The sequence below is a fragment of the Protopterus annectens genome, chromosome 3.part0 (assembly GCF_019279795.1).
Source record: "Protopterus annectens isolate FY-2018-M chromosome 3.part0, PAN1.0, whole genome shotgun sequence".
Classification (NCBI taxonomy): Eukaryota; Metazoa; Chordata; order Ceratodontiformes; family Protopteridae; genus Protopterus; species Protopterus annectens.
This window is the reverse complement of record NC_056731.1, coordinates 1,881,249,467-1,881,268,230: the sequence shown is the minus strand read 5'-3', so window position 1 is coordinate 1,881,268,230 and position 18,764 is coordinate 1,881,249,467. Positions and strand designations below refer to the sequence as shown.

The 18,764-nt window shown below is 39.3% G+C and overlaps 1 protein-coding gene across 1 annotated transcript in view; it reads right to left on the bottom strand.

The window, feature by feature from the left end:
- Window positions 1-11,160, bottom strand: part of LOC122797150 (zinc finger protein 585A-like) — a 132,547-nt gene extending 121,387 nt beyond the window's left edge. The window contains exon 1 of the mRNA XM_044065956.1: window positions 11,038-11,160. Coding sequence (XP_043921891.1) covers window positions 11,038-11,049 — 12 coding nt within the window. The 5' untranslated portion in view covers window positions 11,050-11,160. The remainder of the gene's footprint in view (window positions 1-11,037) is intronic.
- Between the last annotated feature and the right edge of the window lie 7,604 nt (window positions 11,161-18,764).

Sequence of the window (18,764 nt, the reverse complement as noted above, 5' to 3'; positions counted from 1 at the left end):
ACATATAGTCAGAACTGTAAGTGGATTAAGACAATTGTGTCAGATAATTGGGAAATTTTGACACACTTTGACAATTTAAGGAGAATATTAGGATTGATACCCAAGTTTGTTTACAAGAGGGGGTTAAACATGAATATTTTTGATCATGCTAGAAAAGAAAACAAGAGGGATATGACAAAAATATATTAATACAACGGTGCCACTAGTAGTAAATGATGGTGTATATCCCAGGGTGAACTGTAATGTGATACACATTGCCACGTGTGTCCTGTGATGTGCTCTACATGGCGAAACTGAATGCTGTTTAAAAGACAGAATACATGAACATATTTACAGCATCAGAAAGAGGAATGAAAACAGTGCTCTATTATTAACTATTACTGGGAAAACAAATTGGAAATGAAGGAAGTGACGTGGCACATAAAATTAAACATTGGAATACTTCCAGGACTAAATGAATATATCAGTATAAGCTGTATTTTAAAGTTGCAAACTTATAATAAATATGAATTTAGTGAATCATTAAAATGGAATTGATTTTTAAAAGTGGTCTTATTGTATAATATATTAGGTTATATGATGACTTGTGATTGGTTAACTGATGCATGTTTATTTTCAAAATGCATGTTTAAAAAGAGGGCTGGACAAGATGTAGGGTAGATTCTGATGAAGTCCTATGTATGGATGAATGCGCTTAATCTGAATTGTATCTGAACTCTATTCCTACTGGCTTTTATTTAATAAATGACAGGTTCATGAGTTGTGGAACATGGTGTTTTTTAACAGATTGGTCCTTTACCTGTACATTTTAAGCCATGCTATATTAGTAAGTGGGATGGTTTAAAAGTGTTTGTTTTGGAGAAGGCTAAGGAATATTTTAGGTTTGGTAAGTATCTAAAGAAGAAAACATATACTTATGTTGAAATTTAACACTTTGACTTTGGGTGGATTACATCAAGAAGTAGTTGGAAGGTGTAAGTGTTAATGGCTATGGTTAATTAATTCACTATGAAATGTTTCCGTCTACTCCAGAAAGACACTATTCTTTAATAGGGTCCTACGTTCAAGCAAAAAATTCTTTATTATTATAAACAAAAAAAAATCACAAGGCACTGCCAAGTACCAGCAACAGACAGCTGTAGATGATCCAACCACAAAAACTTTATTATACAAAAACTAAAAATAAAAAGACCATAAAGCGTCTTAACTAATTCACTGCATTATTCGTCCTACAATCTCGGACTTCTTCAGATGCAAGAACACATATAAATCAGTACAGTAAATAGGTATAATTCCATCCAAAATCAGACTGAGCCATCAATTGTATTACAAAGTCAATTAAAAAACAATTAACAATGCTAAAACCTCTGTCCCATATAAGAAGTTCCCCTGCAGACATGTAAAAACAGCATAATAAACTTCATATTAAAATACACTTTACATAAAAATAAAGAAAGGTCTCTTAATCAGCCTCAAAAATAGTAAAATCTTACTACCTACACTAAAACTGAACAGGCTGTTATGTTAAAACAGGCTGCATAAACTGAGTAACTTTAAAAACACATAGAACCGAATATCAAAAATAAAATAGCTATCCAATAGTGCCATCAAGTGTTCAGAAACCCTAATTGCAACAGTATGCAGTAAAACTGAATGCAATACACATATAATGTTAAAGGGGCACTAGCTGGTTTCTAAAATCAGTTGTTTGCTAAAGTACTTTGTTTACCTTTTAGTGCAGTGTAAGTCACATGTTCACACAGAGACACAGAAGGGTTTTCAGACAAGGTTGTTAGCATACCGCAGGTCAGATTTCACAAACGTCAGTGGGGGATGGTCATCCTGTCCTTTTGTATTTTCCTTCCCCCACCCCTAGGCCATTACATTGGGTGAATGACTGGTTTAGTCTCAGCCAGAGATGCTATTTAGTCACACTCAGATCTGAAGCTTTTGCAGCAATGAAATTACATCTTTAGTATATGTTTTTTTTTTTTTTTTTGTAAAACTTAGTGAGTGGAATGATTATCCAAGCCTAGGCAATTGTATTTTCATTTGATTTTGTTTCATGACTGTTGTTGGTACATGCTTTCAATAGTAATTATTTTTCAAAATGTCACCAATTGCTTGCTAGTGCATGTACTGATGCAGACATACATTTATAAAATAGTTTCCCTCTTCTCCCAGGACAGCATTGCTTTGGACAGTTGCATCGTGGAAACAAACCCACTGAACTGTAAATGTCTTAAGATTCTAGAAGAATAAAATCTTATAACATTTCAATAAAAACATGTCCGACAACTTTGAAACTGAATCATGTTACTGCACTAAAATTATTTTCCCGTTAGCTGACACCCTTCAGGCATCACACAGTGACTGCCTATATATTCTTGACTCCATTTAACTGAATTTATTTTCTTTTTTCCCCCTGCAATGTGGTAAAATATTTAAATCCTTCACTCTCTTCCTGAATATTTGACTTCAGTACAGTTACACTGGTTACCATTTCAAAGTTGAGGCAAATGTAGTCTCTGTAGTTCCCTATATTTTCCTGTCTGTGTACATAAGTATGTATGCCATATGTAATCTAATTTTCTATTCATGTGGTTGTAAAACCACAGCCTTGCTATGTCTTACTGAATGGCTTGCAATTCAAGGCATTCTTGAATGTTTGCCAAATTTGTATATGCTGGATATGTGATAATGTGTGTATTTTATTAAAACTTTGTATGCAGTGCACATAATTGTTTTAGTGGTATACTTCACTGTTAATATTGGAATTCTTATAACTTTTCTCAAACTTGCCTCTTTTGTGACTCAGATGGTTGTGTTGATGAGACCACTTACCCCCTTTTCAAGATGGAAATAGTAATTTAAATAAATGCATGTGTTGTGTCATTATATGTTTATCATATCTATTGCTTTGGTTGTTTTAAAATGTATTTTCTGTATATCTTTGCCTTTATAGATCCACATATATTTGTATGTCTACACACACACACACACACACACACACACACACACACACACACACACACACACACACACACACACACACAAGCACACACACACACAGTATATACATCCCTCTACGCAAAGTTGGATTGCCCACTGAGACAGGCAATTATATGCCCATCAGCCTAACTAGCCTGATCTGAAAGGCCATGGAACTCATTATCATGGACATTATAAACATGGACATTGGCAACCTGATTTTGTCAACGGGAGATCATGCCTGTTGAACTTGGTTGACTTCTTCAAAACAGTCACCAAAGCCATGGACGAAGGGAAGACGGTACACAATGCTTTCCTTGACCTAACCAAAGCTTTTGACACTATTCCCCACTCAAGCATAATAGATAAACTCTCCCAGCTATGCATCAACCTGTAAGTTACCAGATGGGTAGCTAACTGTCACACTGATAGTGCACTAAGTCAAAATAGGGGAAGCCATCTCTAGTAGAAGACCCATAATGAGCGATGTACCTCATGGATCGGTCTTGGGGTCTCCACTGTTTGGGATATACTTTTCTGAGGTACAATTCATAACGCAATTGTGGTAATGGCTGAAATATAAAGGGCATTGTACAGTTTCAAAGCAGAAGAGTTTTTTTTTTCTTTTTCTGTCTTTTTTTGTCTGTATGTATTCATTTCTTCCTTTATTTATATCTATTAACCTTAACTTGGTGAATGTTAGTGCAGGGAATCGCACGGAGCTTTTGATAATCAAGCTGCATATATAAATATATATATATATATATATATATATATATATATATATATATATATATATATATATATATATATATGTATAAATAATACCTGCCACAATCAATCAACACAGTGCACTCCCCTCAGCAGTTTTGTTAAAAAGGACACTAGAACGTTTGTGAAAAAGAAGGGAAAGATAGATAGATAGATCAAGGAGGGACAGAAAAATCAGAAGGAACAGGTGTATTGTTCTTTTTGTTTTATGGGGGAACAAAATAAGAACAGGACAGAGAACCAAGTGATTTACATGGGCAGGGATGGACAGTGACATGACATGACAAAGGGGGAGGTAATTGATAAATGGGCTGGCAATGTTTAGTTTTCGGTCCAAAGTAAAGATCTTGATTGCAAACGAGCTAGTGCCCCTTTAACCCTAAAATCTATTACACTGAATGACTAAAAAAGTGTTGAAAAGCACAAACATATTCATGTGAAGTATAAAATTTATAAAACCTGAGTACATAAATTTGTAAGTTTCTCCTGAAATTTAAAAATTAAATGAATGTAAAACCCACTGGAAACAGACTTATGCGGTGTGGAACATTAATAGTCCAAACCAACAGTGTCTGTAGCTTAGCTGCCCTAGGTTTAAGGATTGTGTTTTTTTCTGGTTACAGCAGTCTTTGTTCTTGATGGGCACTGATTTCCTTCCTTTTTTCTTTATTATAAACAAGTTAAACAACTCAGTGTACTCTCACGTTAGACAACTCAGCTGATGACTCAGTGTACTCTCACGTTAGACAACTCATCTGGTGACTCAGTGTACTCTCACGTTAGACAACTCAGCTGGTGACTCAGTGTACTCTCACGTTAGACACCTCAGCTGGTGACTCAGTGTACTCTCACGTTAGACATCTCAGCTGGTGACTCAGTGTACTCTCACGTTAGACAACTCAGCTGGTGACTCAGTGTACTCTCACGTTAGACAACTCAGCTGGTGACTCAGTGTACTCTCACTAAACTGTGAAACATCATCACAACCGAAATTAAAAGGACTGAAAAACTCCTGTTTTAAACCTCTACTTAAACAACATCTCACCCAGTTCTAGTTATGCTCAACTTCCTCATTTGGATAAGACCTCCCTTTATCTCTTACTGCTCTTCCCAGCTATCTTTTATTTTGTCTCCCTTAGATGAATTACCTCTACCATTTCTCCACCTTAAGTCTTCAGTTCAGCCACATACTCCTCTACCGTATCTAATTATTCTTAGATATTTTGCCCAATTCACCACTACTAACTATCCCTTTTCTGTACTATGTCTAGAAGTTATCCTCTCACGACTACAACTCCTATTTAAAATCATCTCTCTCTCTCTCTCTCTCTCTCTCTCCAATAACCTCTTTCTCTATTTTGCTAACATCAATACCCCATGTTTCTCTATAACTCTTACACAATGTCATATCTTTTTCTCCCGAATAATCCCCCCTTTTCCCAATCTCACTTACAGCAAACTCCAAATTTCACTTTGTATTTATTTGACAAGTTTCTCTAATCCCTGTCTTGACATGATGGGTAGCCCATCTGTTTGATTGTCATACATACATTTATCTCTGATACAATGTATACTTTGTAAACTGAGATGTAGAATATGCTGAATGGCTGTCAAAGATAGTTTTCTTTACTGAATATACATCTAACATTGTTACTCTTGAATATTACAAGTTTAACTGTTGTAAATGTACTTCCTGTTTATCATATGTATAAATGTCATTTACTGGAGGTTTTTTCTCCAGGCTTCTAAGAGTTAGACTTGCTCAATCAGACTTTCCTGGTAAACAAAGACCAATAAACAATAAATAAAAAAATAAATAAATGGATGTGCTTGGTTTTCTATTGTTTAACAAGTAACCATTTACAGAGACTGAATGGTCGAAAGAAAGGACTTACATATACTTAGTCTGAGATGCCGCTTCTCAGAATATTAACTTTTTTCCAAGGTATGGTGATCTTCGAGTTGGCATATATAAGTTTGAGGGTGGAGGGTGCAGTGGGGGCTTGTCCCTTCCAAACAAAACAAGTTTTAAGGAGAAGAGCGATCTTCGAGATTTGCTCTTCTCCTGTGTTTTTGGTACTTTTTTTTTAGCATGCTGGCACTCGCCATTTCGAGTGCAGACATTTCAATAGGGACCCGTTTAATTTAGATCTCTAACTAGTAGAAACTTGTTATTTAATTTTCAAGGTTTTCAGCTTTTATACGTGTGTTTCTTTACTTTTCCTACTGGAAATGCCAGGGAATTGACGTTTGTTTCTGGAAGTCTTGTTATTATTTATCGCTTCATTGCCTTTTTTTAACTGCAGTATTCCCAGGCTTGTGACTGTTAACTGCAACTTAATTTTTGTGGTCTCTGAAATGCTTAACAAAAGGAAGGAAGTCATAGCAGTAAAATCTATAATGAAGACATCAATCTTAAGAAAATCTTACACACTGATCACATTAGCACGGATAACTCCTTTCAGTGGCCCTGTGTAGCTAGGCATGCTTTGAACCCGCTGTCCCTCCTTAGTTACTGTAATTTTATTTTTTTTTTTATTTTTATTTTATTTTACATTTGTTGTCCAGGATAGTCCGACTGGAGTCATGTCCATTTTCAGCGGAGGCCCGGGGAGAAAAGCTCCAAGACAAACAGTAACATTTAATAACAATGAAAACACATTACAGATTTGATATGTACAAAGAAAGAAAAACAAATTCACAGGTTAGGGTTACCCCCTGGTTATAGTCTGGGGACAACTGACAGTAAATTGACTAATAATTTAAGGTAAGAGTTAGTCAGGCTTGTTACAGTGGCATAGCCAGTTTAGAGACAGATGTTGTTTGAGTCTGGTTTTAAACTGAGTTAGGGAGGAGAGCAATGTAATATCAGCTGGGAGTAGGTTCTAGACTCTGCGAACAGAGTTTGCAAAGAGGGAGTCACAGCTGCATTCTTAGTTTTGATAGTTTGAATTAGTAGTTAGTTTGTTTGTAATGCTGATCTTTTGACATTTCAAACTTTCTACTCCAGTCCTTCTCTCCAACATGCCTTTTTTCTTTTAGTATGAATTCTTAGGATTTCTAAAGCTGTCTACATCTGTATGCTGTCCTGAATTTAAGGTAGCTGTGCTGAAACTTTTTGCTTAAGGACTACATTTCCAAACCATTTAATGTTAAACTACTGCCTACTGCATTGTTTCTAACAATCAGTTCAAATGATCTCAACATACTTGCTGTAATTCATTTTTTTTGTGGTTTCATTAATGATCACATATGTCTGATACCACCCAAGAAGAGTTATATAGCACCCTTCATTAATGATCACATATCAACAGAAGTAACGAACTGTCTGATACCACCCAAGAACAGTTGTACAGCACCCTTTGTTAATGATCACATATCAACAGAAGTAACAACCTGTCTGATACCACCCAAGAAAAATTATATAGTACCCTTCGTTAATGATCACATATCAACAGAAGTAACGACCTGTCAAAAACAACAATCATGTGATTTTCAGACATTTCAGCAGAAAGTTTAACTTATAATTCAGCAAATAGTGATTCATTGAAAGGAGCTGATGCAAAGAGACAATATTTTCTTAAGTCAAAGAAGAAGTAACTCTGAAAATTATTACAATAAAATAAGTAAAATAGGGAGTGCATCCACTCTGTCTGGGGGAGTGGGGGCCTTTCCCATAAAAATATTTTCATACTGTACAGAAATAATCAATTCCTCTCCCCCTCTACTAGACATACCTTGGCCACTACATATCTCCTCCCATCTCTTCTATATGGTGCTCCTCTGCTTAGGAATCTATCTTCCATCCTAACCTCCAAACTGGAAGTATGCTACAATAAAATCTCCAAATTCGCCACCAAGGCAAATTCCCTCTCTCATCACTGCACCTCCCTACAAACTTTAAATTGGCTTGAACTCCCCAATCAGCTAGACTACCTCCAAATTGTCTCAGCCCACAAATTAATATTTCAACCCACCAGCTGCCCCACACTATCCAATATTCTTCAACCATACCCCTTAGACCCCCAGACCCCTTAGATCCTCTCACCAAAACCTTATTTCCGTCCACAAACCCAAGCGCCCAGCTGGTCAGCTTCTACTCTCCTTCTCCCTAGCTAAAAAATGGAATGCCCTGCCCTCTACACTGAGGACCTGTGACAACCTACACTCCTTCAAAACACAACTCCACTCCTACCTACATACTCACAGAAAACGTAACTGCACTCTTCATTCTATACCCCCCAAGCTCCCCTCTTCCTTCTCTCCTGGCTAACCTTCGCACCTTTCTAATTTCTCTCATAGTCATACATTGTTAATGTACCTAATATCTACATCCAACCTTATGCTTTATGCCACGCATCCTCCAGGACAATTTATTTAACATCTTAGTTGCTTAATTGAATGACTACCTACTTGACTGCGTTTTTACCAGCTGTTTGTGGAAATTCCACCCATTTTGACTGTAATTCAAATAACTTTTCTTAGTGTTTTTTATTTGTATTTTTACTTGTACTTTCATAATGTGATGTAACATTGTATTGTGGAGCTTTTCTCCCCGGGCCTCCACTGAAAACAGGCTCTTGAGCCAAGAGGACCTCCCCGGTCACCAAACTGGAATAAATAAATAAATAAATAATTTCAGCAAATGAAGGTTTGATTAATTAATTTATCCATTCACCTGTTAACTGCTAAATCCATTTTAAGGTCATTGAGGAACTGGAGTCTATCCCAGCATTCAGTGGGCAAAAGGGCAGAAGTTAACCTTGGATATGATGCTAGGCAATGCAGTTTTGTTCATATATTTTACAGTGAAAACTGCCTTCCATGAGCTCACTTTCAGTGAACTGGCAAGGATCTCAAATGAATACAAAGTGACCTGTAATAGTTGAATTTTCCACCCACAAATCATATTTACCATATATACATAGCATCCACACCTCCCAAGACAAATGTGCACTGTAAAATGTTCACTGTGTGAAGCCAATTACTTTTGCTGCGCTAAAGAGAAATTACAGTGACTATAGCAGGATCTTAAATAGAACAATAACGTAATAAAACACTGTGCTCCACTTACACTTATCTCTGATTATTGTGGGTAAGTGCAACAATTAAAATGTACTTCCCGTGGTAGTTTGAACCTGTTCTAATTTGCTTATGCTACCTGCATATGTGCTGATATGTTTGTACATCTTTTTTTTTATTCATCTATCTGTACTTCTTTCCTTTTTGCTGTATTCCTGGTATATGCCTGTAAAGGATTCCTTCTGGATCTCTTCTGAACAAGTCTACCTACCTACCTACTTACAGTGGTAGATTGTGCCTGATCTAGTTTGCTAACAAAATAGCAGAAAATAAATAGATTCTGTCACAGATTTTGAACATTCACTTTTTAAAATATTTATACGTTTTAATGGTAATATATCCTATAAATCATTACATGAAAATTGATGATTACTGCTGACCTTAACTATATACCTTACTGTACCTCTGAATGCTATCTACACAGAACTCAGACAGTTGTACCACAACAGAATAAGACCTTCTAGTGGCAAAGAGAATGCTTTTGTAATAATCTGTGACCTGTGATCTGGTTAAATCAAACATTGTGAAAGTAGGAAGTGTAAGAATGAAACACATATCTGTAAGGGACAAAGACTTTGCACTGACCTCTCTTAACCCTACAGGGGACATAGAAGTGAAAGTTAACCTTATGACTGATCTCGTCACCAAATTTCTGCTATTATACCACACTCCAAGTATTGCCACTCAGTTAATAAACAAATCACCAACAGTGCACCACCATTTTCAAGGAATGGGGCTTTGTGTAATTTTTATTACACAGCACTTACTCTATCATCTGCTGTCCATAGTATTTGGAGATGATGAACTGGGATTCTTTGCCCTTTGCTGGTGGCAACTATCTTCTTGTGTCAAATCTGGTGTCCCAGATGCTTGGCCTGATTACAGGCAAATTATGGAGCAAGCAACCTGTGTTTAACTAGCTGCACCTCAAGGGAACTGGTGAAGGATAGGAGAGGTATGACGAGGGTCTTCTTGCTTGTTTCTCACAGGAGGGGGGGGACTCCACGGTGACCTACGGCATGCTCATGGGCATGTGTGCAAGTAACACACACACACACACACACACACACACACACACACACACACACACACACACACACACACACACACACACACACACACACACACAAAGCTCCCAAGGCGGCTGCAGTATGAGGAACGTTTTCAGGTGCACCACGCCACTTTTACCAGGGCATGGCATGGCCCTTGCAAGTCAAAAGATAACTTCACCTGTACAGGTAGGTGAACCTTCTCATGGAAGAGGGACAGAATTAGGGCATGCACCAAGGAGAGAGGAAGCCTCGGGGAGACTGCTGAAATGGTACTTTAGGCAGTTGTAACTCTTCCTGACAGTCAAGTAGCCAAAACAGTAGATCAATGACTGTGTGTGTCTGGGTGTCAGAGGTGAACCACTCTTGACACAAAAATTGTCATCAGAGTGACATTCACTAAAGCCAGTAAATATATATTACTGAATTCTAATCAGCGTTACTATTTTCTGTACTACTCTTCCCATCCCTTCATACAAAAATGCACTCTCCCTCTCTTTCTCTCTCTTTTTCTCACACACACACACACACACACACACACACACACACACACACACACACACACACACACACACACACACACACACACACACACACACACACAGCCACCCAGAAGAACTGTGATTTGCTCAATGTCCATGCTACTCATACAAGCAGTACCACTGCAACTCCCCAAATACAAGGTTCTCAAATTATTTTAAACAAGGAACAATTATTATAAAGGCTGATCTATCCTGTTTCACTGACAGCTGAAAGGGAGGTGAAAGTGTAAAAGTACATTTGAACATGCCAAAGGTTAACTAGACATTTCGGGAATCACACATAACTTACAGCATTCTGAAAAAAAAGCTGTAACTCTTACACAAGTACAAACATTGCAGCACCTTCACATCCACTAGTCCATTCCCAAAAAAGACAGTACAGTTCAGAAATGCAAAAAGCAACCCTGCTGCAGAGTTTGCCAGTTAAACAGTGTGCAATGCCTTCATTCACTGTCTTCCTGTTTGTTCTTCAGCTTTACATTTCCTCCTGAGGAAACAACAGTAGCTGCCTGGCCAGCAGCTGCAACTACAAAAACAAAAGCCTGTTTATCAAAAGGAAATTATTTCACACTACGCTTCCCTGTAGGCTTAGTATTCCTCACCTCCAGTTTCATGATTCTCTGTTCCAGCTCTGTGAGTCGCAGAAAGACCAGATCAGACACAAATAATGCTACAACGAAAATCAGCTCTCTGGAACCTCTTGCTTAAGATTTTTCCCACCTCTGTACCGGATTGCACTGGCTAAACATTCCTTCCTGTCCAGCTCTGTAATGGGGCCCCTTCACCTAACATAACGTGCAGGAAAGCATAAAGCAGCAGGGGGAAAGAAATGAACTGTCTGATCAGCAATCTGCTTAGTTCAGGCTTATTTGTATCAAGAGAAATGCAGCTGTTTCATTAAAAAAAAGCCGATAGCTGAAATATACTTAGAATCCAACAATTTACAGAAGTGCCTTTAAGCCTTAAATAAAAAAAAAATAAACAGTTTTGGTACTTTAAAATGGGTATAATCATAAAATGTCTTAGACTTAAATCTGAGCTGCAGTTATTTTGGTACACCACTATGATTATTGCTTTCATATTTAGTTTTGTTTTCCCAGACTAACTAATAATTATGGATACATATTATTGCTAAATCACAGACATTTTTGAGAGACTATACAATGTTTAATATTCGCACACCTGCTGTTGTGCAACACAAGTTAAGTTCTCTTCCTTTTATCCGTCTGCTATTACCTTTGAAGACCAATGTAGCATTTTTATTAATCACTTTACTTGTTTCATGTTGATGTTACTGTACAGTTGTATCAGAATGAAGGAAAAAAACTTTTTCAGAGTCAATCAAAAGACATGCAGCAACTTCTTTGAGAGTCTAAGCTCATTTGAGTCCCTTCAAAATAGCGATGTTTAAATATCAGCAGGTATTTATGGATAAAGGCTGATATTTTTAACTGGGCAACCCTGAAAATGGTAATATGCATAATAGCCCCCAGATGCAGGCATGTCAGATAGTATTGCTTTATATCGACTTCATCTCCACGAGATCAGTAAAAACTTATTATATGAGATGGTGTTCTAAGGGACTATAATCACTGTTCTGTACACAATATAATGAAATGATGAACTCTCCTGAGTCTCTGTCAGTGGAGGGGAGACAGTACTGTATACACTGGTGCACTTCTTTAACAAGTACTAAAATGGAAAGTCCCAGCTGTTTGTTTATTTTTTATTTATTTATTTTTTGAAGGCATACCTGGACCCAGAAGAAAAGTAGAAAATGAGTCTTACTGGCTGAAACTTAAGTGGAATGTATACCTGGATCTGGCTAGCCTGGTATACAAATATAGAAGTGTTAACTTGAATTTAGAGCTGGGTAGCAAACATATTTATTTATTGTAATTTTATTGTATTTTGGTTTTGTTCACTAGGTTTGTTTGACTGGATTTTAGTCAAAACTGCCTTATCAGAGGATGCCCAAGGAAAACAATGCCAACATATTACAAACATTTTAAACAGACATTAAGTAATACGTATGAACAGACCTTAAGTAATATACATTAACGATTACACATACATTTATAAATTACATTGCATTCATATGAAATAAAGGCAGCTATTGCAGTATAAAAAATACTTATACATTAGTAAATGTTGGATGTTAAACATTTGAAAAGGTGCATTAATGAGTTTGACAACTAGGTAAGAGATCATGTGATTACTGCTAAGAAATTCAAAGAAATGGAGGTGAGGAAAGGGACTTAACATCATGCATCTTAAGAAAACAGGATGGTACAGTAGTAGCGTTGTCACCTCACAACAAGAGATTCTCTGGTTTGATTCTTGGCTGGGGTGCCTCCTGTGAGGAGTGTGCATGTCGTTCCTGCATTCGTGTGGGTTTTCTCCACGTGCTCCGGTTTCCTCCCACGTTACAAAGACATGCATCTGGAATGTTTCTCCCTGGGCCTCCCCTAAAAATTGGCTTTGTTCCAAGTGGGACTTTCCCAGTAAACAAATGTAAAATAAAAACAGCTGCCAGCAGAAAAAGATATGTGGTTGTAGTGGCTGTAAAACATCAACACAGCGATTTGTAGTTGTAGAGGCAGTAAAGCCTGAACACAGAAATCTGTAGCTGTGAAGGCAGTAAAGCCTCGCACACAGACTAAAAAAGTGGAGGAGTAATAAGGTATCTACTTAGCATGGACAGTCAGAGGTCCCTCCTTAACATATCATGGACTACAATATACTGAAATATTGGAGTGATACAGGGCTGATAGGGAAATACTACAAGAACTATCCAACCTTTGCTGCCCTTACCTCAGACCCAGGGAAATCGAGGAGAACGTATATCAGTGGAAACAAAGGTATGTGTCACATTAAGGATATTAGCTACTGATACATTTCAGAGATGAAAAGGGGATATACTAGGGGTGTCATAGGCCTCATCCTCCAGAGTATTGTACCAATGTCTTAATGCTATGCTACGACATGCAAGGGAGTATATCTATTTTCCACCTGCATCAGAAGAGATAGCAAGAACGATGCAGAAATTTTATGCTTTAGGGCACTTCCCCTGACATAAGGCTTGTTTGAACTGAGCTGAACTTAAGTGGGCTACCAGCCACAACTCTGGGCTGAGATATCAGCAACTACAGACTTCTGAGCTTCCCAAAAGCCATAAGTTCCCTGGCTTTTGCATGATTACACTACTTAATGCACTTTTTATTGTGCTCTATTTATTTAATACTGTATTTAAATACTATAAACTAAACTGCACTTTTTGTACTGCATTTGTCTGCCTTACCGTACCTCTTAAATCATATTCTGTTGCTGTTTTCACTGTTCATAGGTTCATAGGTTCATAGGCAGGTACTAGGCTATCTGCCCGAGGGCATTTATAAGCCTAGCCAGAGTGTGTAGGCTTTCGCCGCCCCATTGATTAATTAACTGATCCTCTGTCAAGCAGAGCCAATGAAGTGATCCCAGGGGTGTATTTTCTGTTACCCTTCCACTCGTCAAGGTTTCTCTTGAAGAGTGTTAGTGAGGGGCTCTGCCTGATGTAATTTGGAATTTTGTTCCAAAGCATGGGGAGTCTCTGTGACAGGAATCTGTCCCTCCAGCATGTTCTATTTATTGTTGTGGCGAGGTATAGCTTACTAGAGCACGTGGCTCGCAGTGACTTGGATTTCTTTAGGTGGAGCATGTCCATCAATTCTGAGTTGGACATGGCTTTGTAAGTCAGGCAGAGATCACCTCTGAGTAAGTGATATGCCACTGAGTACAGCCAGAGTTTTTTCAGTCGGGCTACATAGGACATATGTTTGAGACCAGTAATCCTCTTGGTGAGGTACTTTTGTGGTCTTTCCAGCTGTTGGAAGTGTCTTGTGAGGTACATCCCTAATGGGGCATTGTACTCTATGATGGGTCTAATGAATGACAAGTAGAGGGGCACTATAACTATTTTATTTCTAGATGCAAACCCTTTAGTAATTAGATGGGCCACATAGAAGGATTTCCTAACTACTTTGGCAATATGATTGTCAAAGGAGAGATTACTATCTACCTGGGTCCCCAGATCTCCTATTACCTCTTCTGTATTAAGGGGGCTGCCAACTATGTGGTAATTTGTGGGTGTTTTGTTTTTCCCAAACGGAATGACTATGCATTTTTTGGTATTTAGCTTGAGGCCATGACTTTGACACCAGGTGTCCGTCTCAGTAAGGCCCTTTTGGAGGATGTCCGTGTCAGCCGGAGAGTCAGTTATGGCTCCCAGTTTGCAGTCATCAGTGAACTTGGTTAGCAATAGTCCTCCTGTGTTTGCCTGTACTTCTGAGAAGTATATGCTGAACAGTAGGAGTCCCAGGACCCAGCCTTGTGGGACACCAGTTGTGACTGGTTTAGAGTCAGACCTGGAGCCCGCTATTCTTACCGTGTGAGTTATGTCTGTAAGCCAGTTGGCAACCCATCTCGAGATCTAGGGGTTTATGTTCAGGCTGGTGAGTTTTTCTGTAATACCCGAGTAGAGAATGGTATCGAAAGCCTTGTTGAGGTCAAGGTAGGCTGTGTGAACCACCTTTCCCTTGTCTATGGCCTTGGTGACTGTCTTGAAGAAGTCCACCAGGTTTAGTAGACATGATCTGCCCTTAACAAAGCCAAACTGGGTCGGGTCAAGTGTTTGGAGGTTCCCAATGTCTTTGTTAATGAGTTCCATGATGATGCGCCCCATAGCCTTGCAGACCAGGCTAGTCAGGCTTATGGGGCGATAGTTACCAGGGTCAGTTGTGGTCCCTCCTTTGTGGAGAGAAAAAACCGTTGCTGTGCGCCATTCTATGGGCACATAGCCTGTGGAGAGGCTGAGGTTGAACAGCATCTTTAGATGGGGGGTTAGTTTGTTCTGTAGTTCGTGAAAGACGCAGCCTGGAACATCATCTGGTCCCATTGACGCTGTGTTTTTGGCTTTTGAAAGGGCTGTTTTCACCTGTGCGTCTGTGATTTTTGGGACACTACACTTTTTTGGTATTGTTGTGGACCCTTTTGGAGTTGAGAGGGGGGTGAAGTTTGCACTGAATCTATCTGCCAGGATGTCGGCAATATCAGTAGGTTCAGTATATTTTGTGCTATTTTGCACTGGTTCAGTGCATATCTGTGAATTGCCACTTAGATTCTTAACATAGCTAAAGAAGGCTTTGTGGTTATCTTTTGAATTCTTGGCTATTTTTCTTTCAAAGTTAGCCTTGGGTGATTTCATGAGGGACCTCAGTTTCTCACTGATACTGATCAGGGATGTCTTTCCTTTTTGGGATTTGCTTTTTTTCTGAACTAGTTTCCTCCTTCTATTGTATAGCCTGTTTATTGCAGGGGTCCACCAAACTGGTTTCCTTCTCTTAGAGGAGTGAGTCTTGGTTTTGCTAGGGATGGCATGATCCATGCATCCTTGTAGGTGCTCATAGAGTGCATTTGTAAAGGTTTCTGCATCTTGGGCAGTGTTATCCTTTAGCGTGGGGGCTATGAAACTTACCACCTCTGTCTTAAGTAAGGTGAAGTTTGCTTTAGAAAATTTTTTTTTACTGTGGTTTCCTTAGTTGGGGGTGGTGGTGGGGTGCGGACATCCAGAGTGATTAGTTTATGGTCTGATCTAATCAGTGACGGGTTGACCTCCGGTGTGGAACACCTGTCGCCCATGTTGGTGATGACCAGGTCCAATATGTTTTCACCTCTGGTAGGGGAGTTTACCAGCTGAGCCAGGGCGTTTGAGTTGATAAATTCCAGGAAGCGCTGGGCCTGGGAATTTGTACTCAAGTAGTTTTCCCAGTAAATGGTAGGGTAATTGAAATCGCCCAGTATCAGGGTGTTTGGTAGGACCATCATGTTTTCCAGTGTCTCCAGAAAGGTGAAGAGGTGGTCCTGGGTCATGGAGGGTGATCTGTAGCAGGCCACAATTTGCATTGCAGATTTGCCCAATGTTAGTTGCACATGGATGATCTCAGAGGTATCATGCTGCGCCACTAACCTGGAGGTGCAGGTATCTTTGATGAATATGGATACACCTGCTCCTTTTGTGTTTCAGTCCATGTTCTGTGGCTGAATCATGTGGTATGAGTTGTAGCCCGGGGGTGCTCTCTGGAGCCTTGAACCAGGTTTCAGTTACTGCACAGATGTCGATGTTCTCTGTACTGAGGTGTGCTTCGAGCACGTGCATTTTGAGATTTAAACCCCTGGCATTGAGTAGCATAACCCCCAGTTTTTTTGTTAATTGTGCTGTTTATGGAGGTGGGTTTGACTTTTGAGCCTTGCCTAAAAAAGGCACTATGGGGGCAGCAGGAGCCTTGGCCAGTATTCAAAAGCCTAGGGGGTACAGGTGCAAGCCGTCTCTTGTGAAGCAATGTGGCTTGTCGAGCATGTCGTCCCAGGCTGACAGACATTGGATCCCCTTTGAATGACACCAGAAGCTTAGCCAATTGTTGAAATTGATCACTTTTTCTTTATACTGAGGTATCATTCTTGGTGAGGGCAGGATGCTACTCAGGGTCAGGGTCATACCAGCCTGGGCTACATGATCAGAGAGCTCTTCCATGTCTCTTTTCATGTAGTCCAGGGAGGTACATCTCAGGTCATTCACACCAACATGAACAATGACAGAGTCATATTTGTACTTGTTCTGGAGTGACACGAGTGCTTGTGTTATGTGACGGATTCTAGATCCCGACAGGCAGATAACAGTAACCTTCTGCTTGTTCAGCCTAGTGAGTGGGACATCAGTGTGCCTGACTATAGAGTCACCTATTACTAGTGTGTTAGGTATGTTATTTCGCATTAAGGGCTGTGATTGTGCGGCACACTGATTCTGTGTTTTATATGTTGTCTAGTTTGTGATGGGAAGTGCAGGTTGTTTGGGTGTCTGCTTTAGAGGTCTCTGATGCTTTTGCAGGTTTTTATTTAGAGCCTCTAAGTATAATTTTTGTGCATTTATGTGTATTTTTTGCCAGTGCTGTTTTAGTAGGTGTGCGGCTGGAGTTGTGGTGCAAGTGTTAACCTTCTCCTCTTGACTGTCTGTTCCAGTCTTGGGTGGAGACAGCTTAGCTTCCAGTTTGGCTGTATAATTGCATCTCTCGCATATGTTAGTGTTTTGTGGTAGGAGGAGAGGGTTGTCTGTGTACATGAGGCAGTTGTAACATTGCCTCAGGATACCAAGATTCCATAGCTGGACTGAAGAGTGCACCTGAATTTGCCCTTTGGTCATGCCTGAATAGTAGGGTGAGCTGCTTAGTTGCTTGGTTGGTAAGGGGTGAATAAAGAGCCTTGCCCTGCTGGGCAATCATTGTCAGGGTATATTAGTGCTTGCTATTAGGTCTGAGCAAGTGCTGGACTATAAGATGCTTTTTGAGTGCTTAGGTTGAGAGTTAGACTAGTTTCAAGGGAAAAACTGAAGAGGAGACTTAGTGGAGCCGGGAATCATTTAACCATAGCTAACCGGCACTGCCCGGTGCGCAAAACCGTGCAAACGCGGTTTTTATAGTAGGGAAATGAAAGAGATAGAAATTATCCCAAAATGGCCAATAAACTACTAACTTCTGGGCTGGAACCACTACTCCAGTGGCAGACAGGTTGCTCAAAGCTCCCCTCTCTCACAGGTGAACAGAGAAACTTCCTTCTATCCAAGTAAGGTATGGGCAACTCAGAAACTAGTATCACAGCCCTGAATTCAGCACTAGCCTGAATACTGGACTATACTAGGTTAGAAAGGTGGGAAAGAAGGAATTTTTTTTTTTTTTTTTTTATGAAAAGATAAGACAAAAACAGTAAAAAATACACTTAAAACAGCTTTAAATGACTACAAACGATTAGAAAAGGATATCGCACTTTAGTGTGTAGCCTACAACAGTTAAACAAATTATTTAAACAAAAAACAACTTTTTAAAAGTGCAGGCAGTCAAATAAGTACAATATGTGAAAAAAACAAGCTTTTAAATCACAATAAATGCCGGAAAATCTGCTTTTAGGTGGAAAGCAATTAAGTACAGCAAGAAAGTACATAAAACGGATACTTAATCACTTCAAAGTCTCTCTCCTAAGCTAGAAGGCTTGTATCAGTTTAAGGCTTTCTAGTGCTAACCAGTAGGTTAGTAATAGGAAAGATGGGAAACAAGCGCAGATGTGGTCTTTTAAACCAGAAAGTTGAAAGAGATGGACAAACCGTCCAAATGGTCAATAAACTACAATTTCTGGGCCAAGAACCTCTCCTCTCATGGTGGACAGGCTAGCTAGTGCTTACCACTCCCACTGATAAGCTAGAAGGCTTTCCTGCAACACAGAATGGCTTGCAGGGCTCAGA